Source organism: Mandrillus leucophaeus, unplaced genomic scaffold (genome assembly GCF_000951045.1).
Source record: "Mandrillus leucophaeus isolate KB7577 unplaced genomic scaffold, Mleu.le_1.0 Scaffold83, whole genome shotgun sequence".
Classification (NCBI taxonomy): Eukaryota; Metazoa; Chordata; class Mammalia; order Primates; family Cercopithecidae; genus Mandrillus; species Mandrillus leucophaeus.
The window spans coordinates 4,277,999-4,286,226 of NW_012109030.1; the positions used below are offsets into that span (position 1 = coordinate 4,277,999).

The following is an 8,228-nucleotide window of genomic DNA, read 5'->3' on the forward strand; positions in this document are numbered from 1 at the left end:
TTTATACGAAACAAGCTTGCACTTGCACTTAGTTCTGATATGTGATCACAAGAAAAGGCAGTAAGAGGAAAGGCATCCATTCTAGCAGGCAGTGATGTGCATTCTTCCTGTAGTGACAGTGACCTTATCCATCCACGCCAATGCAACCATCCTAAGTAAGAATCGTGCAACTGACAGAAACTAAGAAGAAATTTGTAACTGTAAGGCAAAAATATTTTCTTTAAGAAAACTGGCTGGCTCTTAAAAAGAGTAAAATCACTGCAGGAACCTCATTAGACTAAGGCTCTAATCAAGTAAATCATGCGGTCACTCGGGAACGCCAGAAGTCCCCTGTTACGTGAGTACACAGATACAGCACCGAATAAGCAATGTCATTCCGAGTTCCCTACCGCTCTGGCACTGTCAGTGGGGTTGCTGCACTGAAATGCTCTACTCCTAGTGTCTTGGGAGGCACAGCCACAAGAAGCCTCCCTCAAACTCTGTCCTTTCCTCATCTCCACTACTGGTGCATTGGGCCCTTCTCTTCTTGTTCCCCTGTACCAACTGACAGTCCTCCTCTCACCCCTTTCTAAACTCTACCTCAGGGAGCCCTGGACACCAGCACCCTTCCCCTCACCACCACCTCCCAGAGCCCATTCAGGAGTATAGACATTGGGGCAAGGGAGGGGAGTCTTCCACTGCATGGGTCTGCAGCACTGAAATGGGAGAGATGAGTCCTGGAAGCCTTGCTTGAACCATTTCCCCAGAGAAACAATTACAAAGAGTGGTTAAATTCCACTGTACCATCAGTACAACACTTCAGCTATATTACAGATTACAGGGGCTTTTATAGCCATCCTGGGAAACTCATCTATACAACGTTGTTTTTATGGGAAAAACATAATCAGCCATTTACAAAACTTTGAAATTCAATCCCATTCATAAAATGAATGCTGCCTATATACAGTTCATGCTCCGAAGAACCTTTAGGCCTACTTTCAAAATAACTAAGAGCATACAGATGAGGTCTGTATTTCCTTAGTCAGGTTTGTTATTCAATACCTAACAGTAAAGCTGGCAAATACAATAGAAAATAAAACGCTTTTTACTACTAACTCATCTCATATTTATTCTTAAATCTACTATGTAAAATCCTCCTATCCCAAATGAGCATTATATTATGTACATAACCTAGATATACTCTTAACAATTTCAAAGAACAGCATGGGAATGTACCTTCACATATTCTCTCTGCAACATGAATTTAATAATATCCGTTATTGATTCTTTAATATCAGCAGGAAGATTCTGAAAAAAAAAAAGAAGAAGAAATTTTGGAAGCTACTATGTATAGTAAAAAAACAGACTGCATTTATTCTCAATTTATACTGTATTTTTTAAGTCAGTTAAAAAAAGTATTTTCCAAGAAACCTCACCCTTTTCCGTAGCTTTCTGAAAAGTGGTCTGAGGTAGGACTCGGTCTGTTTCTGGGTCGCACTGTTCAGTTTACCCTGCACACTGCGTTTCACATAATCTTCTCTGGCATTCAATTCTTTAGCCCAAACGCCAAGAAGAAACTGTTGAAAGGATGGGTAAGTTTAGACTACAATGCCACCCAGTGGTTCAGTAAATTTAAATGCTCTCTAGCACACAAAGACAGAATACAATCATCCTTAAAGTAAATGTCTTGATTAAAATGCCACCAAATAATATAGAATTAATAAGCTAGTTCTGCTTATTCGTCATGATAATGCTTTGAAGTAGTACCTTTGGCAAGTCACCCTAGTCTACATCTATTCCCAGCTCAAGGTAATTTGCTTCCCTCAAAAAAGAACTATCAAGTTTCACAGTTAACTATTTGACAGGAAATAAACTTGTATTTGTATTTGTATTACATACATAAAATTCAACAAGTTACAAGTTACAAAAAAACTGGACTTTCTACATATGCTGTAGAGACCATGATTAAGTTTAAAAACCACTCAAGCACCTGACTAAAGGAGAGGAAGAAGAAAGAGAAACAGAAATACAGAAGCCAAGACCCAGCATTCCCACCTCCACCCCTGGAGAACTACCTCGTGGCCCTCGGGTTTAACTGTATAAAGGGCACCCTTTCTGGAAGTAGGAAACAGAGAAGCCTGACGAGGATGTTTTCCTCTAGGCACATCATCTATGCATATCCTATAAAAGAAGAGGCCATCATTCAAAGAGGAAATTCTAGTTCATACTAGTTCCTATGCCCTATCTAGTTCCATGCCGTATCCTCAATATATTCAGAATCTTGATGACTAATATGTTGTATCTAAACGGTACATACAAGAAAAAGCATTCACTGCATGTAAATCTCTTGGTCTGAACACAGTTTGTGAATAAACATTAAAATATCTGGGATTTGTTCACACTCTACCTAGACCACTAAAGAGAGAAATGTTGAGAAGAAAGTTGGAATCAGCAAGTCATAGCAAAAACAGGAGTTATCTGTAGAAACGAAGAAATGCACACTCTCTGAAAGGTTACAAAAAAAAACTAAACAATTAGCTGGGCGTAGTGGTACATGCCCTACTACTCGGGAGGTTGATGAGCCCAGGATTTCAAGGTTACAGCGAGTTATGATGACACCACTGCACTCCAGTCTGGGCACCAGAGAAAGACCCTTTCGCAACAAAAAAAAAAAAAAAAAAAAAAGGCTAGAACCCTCTTCTTCCTTAGGTTATCTAAAAAAAAATAAGAAATTCAGCTGGACACTGTGGTTCACACCTGTAATCCCAGGACTTTGGGAGGCCAAGGCAGGGAGATCACTTGTGGTCAGGAGTTCAAGACCAGTCTGGCCAATAGGGTGAAACCCTGTCTCTACTGAAAAAAACATATATATACACATACAAAAATTAGTCAGGTGTGGTGGCATGCTACTCGGGAGGCTGAGGCAGGAGAATTGCTTGAATTCGGGGAGCAGTGGTTGCAGCAAGCCGAGATTGCGCCACTGCATTCCAGCCTGGGCAACAGAGCAAGATTCTGTCTCAAGAAAAAAATAAGAAACTCTACCAACTTATTAATTCTGCTGTTGTGATTCTTTTCCATGTGTTTACATTAATGAGTCAGCTTTAAAAAACATGCCACAAGAAAAGTAGGCCAGGCACAGTGGCTCACACCTGTAATCCCAACACTTTGGGAGGCTGAGGTGGGTGGACCTCCTGAGGTCAGGAGTTCAAGACCAGCGTGGCCAACATGGTGAAACCCCATCTCTACTAAAAATACAAAAATTAGCTGAGCATGGTGGTGGGCGCCTGTAATCCCAGCTACTCAGGCGACTGAGGCAGGAGAATCACTTGAACCCAGAAGGTGGAGGTTGCAGTGAGCTGAGATTACTCTATTACACTCCAGCTTGGGAGACAAGAGCGAGACTCTGTGTAAAAAAAAAAAAAAAAAAGCCACAAGTAAATATGCATTTTCTCTCACTAACTGCTATATCTAGTGCATAGCGATATCATAAACATCATGTATGTGCGAGAAATGTGTATTGAGGTTCTCCCGTTCCAGCCTTTAACCCTTGGTAATCCAAAAATATAAGAATAGTTCGTAAGGATCCAAGGCATCCTCCTCCCCTGGCCTAAGACACACACCTTGAGGAATTTGGTGATGATGTCCATGTCTTTATGATCATCGCCTTTCCCTAAGGACTCTCCCAGCGCCTGAAGAAAAACAAACAATACTTCTGTTCATTAATACAAAGCAACAACTACACATATATATTACCAACACCAGTCTAAACACGGCTGTTGGTCACACATGCTGTTCAATTTTTACTTAAAAACCTGATGGAATTTCTAGATAAGAAATCAAAACCAAAAAACATGGATTTGCCACTTAAACTTGGAGAGCATGTTATCTTTTATGAAAAGTCAAGAGGTGGTAATGAATGTGAGATTTCTTTTCGGGTGGGGGAACAAAAATGTTCTAAAATTAGATTGTGATGATGATTGCACCACCATGTGAATATACTAAAAACCACTGATTTGTATATGTTACATTGGTCAATTGTATGGTATGTCAATATCTCAATAAAGCTGTTTTTTAAAAATAAATAAATAAATACACTAATGGGGGGAAAAGCACACAACTGGTTGCCCATACCAATTATTTTAGTAAAATTTAGGGACCATAGACAGGTATTGGAGGAAGGAGGGGATTAAAATGACATCTTCCTCAACTATGATCTCATTCAGAGGGACAGCTACACGTGCAAGAGCCAGGAATTAAAGGAAACATAAAAATAACAGTTTATGTTTCCTTAAGCATTAAGAACTTTAACCCATATTTATTTTACATGTTAGATACTTACATGATACAAAATTGCTTTTTCATTAAGATTATACATTAACACTCCACAAGCAGCACTGTGGCAAAAATTAGACAGCAAGATATTGCCAAGCGTTAGCAGGGCTTGAAAGACACGAGGGCCTCACACTGCTGAGTGTAGACTAGGACAGCCATTCCAGAGAGCAACTTGGCAGTACTTAGACAAGTTAAATATACATATATAAATCCCACAATCCCATTTTGTTAGGCCATCATGGTTATGCACAAGACTGTTCATCAGAAAGCTGTCTGTGGTAGGAGGGAGCTGGGAACAATCTAGCTGTTCATCATTACAGGAGAACAAAAAGTCAAATGCAGTGAATGGCATAACACATGGAATCCTATGTAGCAATTAAAAGCAAAGGATTCAATGTACATACAGCATCAAGGATGGCTCTTAAAAACATAGCGCTAAATGAAAAAAAGACAAGTAAAAAACAGAATAAAGAATGTCACAGCATAACATCATTTCTGTAAATCAAAAATACATGCTCACAAAACACTGCAGGTCACAAGAGCAGCAACAAACAGAAGGATGTGCATCCAACATATTAGAATGGGTTCCTTTTGAAGGCAGGAAGTAGGGGAATGTGAGTGGAGGATGAGAAAAAGGGGAGTAAATAAATAAAAGCAGGGAGTAAATAAACAAAGACCAAAGATGACAGTGTGCTCTGCACTCAACAATCTGCCCGACTCAGCCATCTGCTCCACAGGAAAGAAGGGTGCCAGCTATGTGCTGGGCTTGGTATAGAGATTACCTCTAACTCTTCAATTGTGGTATTTTCCTCATGAACTTTCAGATCATTCTGTGTGTCTTCCTCTCCAGGCTCCTGACCACCGACGATTTCATTGAGGTACTGCTGATCAATCTTGTCCAAGGCTGCTTTCAGATCATTCCTCAATCCCTAAGAAAAGTAAAATAGGAAGAACAACTGTTACAAAATTTCACTGTTGTTTCACCTTTGATTTTTCATTAATAACTGCAAGTATTTTTCCCCCCACAAGAAGTTAACAGTTCAGCAAAAGCAGGAACTCAAATGACATCAATTTACCACACAAGTATCATTACTGTTCATTTAAAGTTAATTCTTATGGACATATTTAAATTAAAACAATGCATGAACAATGGCCAGTCTGCTGGTCAGAAAAAAAATACACGTGAGTGACGAATCCAAATAAGAATCTTCATAAATGCTGTAATTTTCTAATGAGGCTTAGTGAAAGTGGCAGGTCTCCATTAGAGTCCCCAAGCCATTTGCCCAGCTCATTTACAATGTCTAACCTCAACTACCGTGAACTCCCAAAACATTCAGAAATGTCGGTGTAATAAAATTGGTGCCTCATCTATATCCCAGGTTCTCAGCTATGTTTCTAGCAAACCAGCAAATCCACATTTTATGCACGTATGGTTCATGACCATTTAATGAAAAATGGAAGCCTCATCTTCCTAAAAATGAATGAGAATCAGCTGCAAGGTTTAAGAGCCAAGGAAACATGGCCGTGAGGCGGCTATAGGGTAATGGTTGAGAGTGAAGGCTATCTGGGTTCAAATCCTTGCCACATACTATTAAATAGCTCTTCAACAGTTTGCTTAACCCCTGTATGCCTCAGTAGCCTCACCTACAGAATAGGAGTAACGACACCATCTACTATGTAGGGCTGCCATGAGGATGCTATTTTTTATTTCAGTGAACAGTTACTATGTGATGAGGCTGTTCCAGAACCTCGCAAACATCAACTCAAATAAGTAAACTAAGAAATGGACGATGTGCTTTTAACAGTTACTGGAGCACAGTGCACATTCAACCAATGTTAACTCCTAACGTTCTTACACGGAAAGCATCTGATCATTGTCTACTGTCCCTTCATAAACACAGAAGAGAAACATTCAACTCAAAACACTTAAAATTTCTCAAGCACTGACTGATCACCTGCTGTGTATAAAGTATGACGCCAGGCGTTCCCAGAGGTCACCTCGTTGAACTCTCAGTGCATCCCGGTGAGCCAAGTATCACTGCCTCTGTTTTACCAATGAGGATTCCAAGGCTCAAACAGATTAAAAGACTTGCCAACGGTCACATAATTGATGATTATAATCCAGGAATGGAATCCAGACCTTGTGCTCCTGTGCTTTCTCCTCAAAACCTCTAGATGCACGGCACAAGACTTGGCATACAAAGGTAAAATAGCCTTTGCCCACCAGGAAGAAATAAATATGCACATAACTCTAATAATAGTAAAAAAACAGTAAGTACCCTAACAAAGGTTTACTCATAGGCGCATGGAGAAGGAAACAATTAATTCTGACTGGGATCAAAAATAGAAAAGATGTGGTCATTGAATTGCATGTGAAAGTATAAAAACAAGATTTCAACCAGAGCATACAAGACAGAAACACAGCAAGCAAAGGAAAAATGATCATTACAGACACGGAGGACTGAAGGCAACTGCTAGTGTTGTGGGGCTGGAATGGCAATGCTGGGAAGTGAAGCAGGAAAGTGGTTTGGCAACGAAGAAAGCAGTGAGACAGCCCAGGCTAGCAGAGAGGGAGCAGGTCGGGGAGCGGGCCTGGCCAGCCCCAGCTATTCCCGCCATTCAACTGAGATGCCAGGAAAGGGGCAAGATATCAGCTTAGAAGACCAGTCCAGGAGAGGCCTCAGATGACTTCAGTCACAGCCTTCATCTCCCTGCAATCACAAGAAAGACCTCAAGCAAGATACTGCCCAATCCAGCCCAATCAAACCACAGAACTGGTAATTAAGACAATAAAAAATTATCTTAAGCTATCAGGTTTCAGGGTGGCTTGTTAGTCACCAAAAACAGATTCTGTAATAATAAATTCTTTACAATAAACAAACACTAGAAAGTTTTGGAGTAGTCTGTTACATAGTCATAGATAACCACACCTGTTTCTCAATAATTCAGAAAGCAAGTAGATAAAAAGTTAGCAAGGCCACAGAAGATCTGCAGAACACTATCATCATTGGCATTTGTAGAACTGTATCATGAAAGCAAAACAATACTCTTTTCAAGAGCCTGTGGAATAAACCATATGCTAAGCCGTAAAACAACATCAGAGCCTTAAATGTAAAAGCAAAAACTATAATACTAAGCTTCTAGAAGAAAATAAAGAATATCTATTTGAAACCTTGGGATAGGCAAAGATTTCTTAAGCAGGACACAAAAAGCAATGACCATAAAAGGAAAAATCAATAAATTGGACTTCATCAAAATAAAAAACTTCTGGGCCGGGCACTTTGGGAGGCCAAGGCGGGAGGATCCCTTGAGTCCAGGAGTTCAAGATCAGCCTGGGCAACATGAGGAGGCCCCACCTCTATAAAAGTTAAAAAATCAGCCGGGCTTAGTGGCGCACACCTGTGGTCTCAGGTACTTGGAAGGCTGAGGTGGGAGATCGCTTAAGTCCAGGAGCTAGAGGCTGCAATGAGCCATGACCATGCTGAACTCCAGCCTGGGTGAGAGTGAGACCCTGACTCAAAAAGCATGTGTGCGTATACACACACACACACACACACACACACACACACACCCTTCTGTTCAGCAAAAGATTCAATTAAGAGAACAGGTAAGCCATAAACTACAAAAAACTATAGTCACGAAAAATATTTGTATATCTGACAAAGAACTTCTATCCAGAATATATAAAGAATTCCTATAATCCATTAACAAAAAGCATGTGTGTGTATACACACACACACACACACACACACACACACCCCCTTCTGTTCAGCAAAAGATTCAATTAAGAGAACAGGTAAGCCATAAACTACAAAAAACTAGTCATGAAAAATATTCGTGGCCGGGCGCGGTGGCTCAAGCCTGTAATCCCAGCACTTTGGGAGGCCGAGACGGGCGGATCACGAGGTCAGGAGATC

General features: G+C 40.4%; 1 protein-coding gene across 1 annotated transcript in view; it reads right to left on the reverse strand.

Moving 5' to 3' along the window:
* Positions 1–1,191: 1,191 nt before the first annotated feature.
* The window catches only part of PRPF18 (pre-mRNA processing factor 18), a 27,314-nt gene continuing 20,277 nt past the window's right edge, over positions 1,192–8,228 (reverse strand). Inside the window, exons 6-9 of the mRNA XM_011968134.1 lie at positions 5,094–5,240; positions 3,600–3,668; positions 1,416–1,556; positions 1,192–1,287 (exon numbers count right to left, since the gene is read on the reverse strand). Coding sequence (XP_011823524.1) covers positions 1,192–1,287; positions 1,416–1,556; positions 3,600–3,668; positions 5,094–5,240 — 453 coding nt within the window. The remainder of the gene's footprint in view (positions 1,288–1,415; positions 1,557–3,599; positions 3,669–5,093; positions 5,241–8,228) is intronic.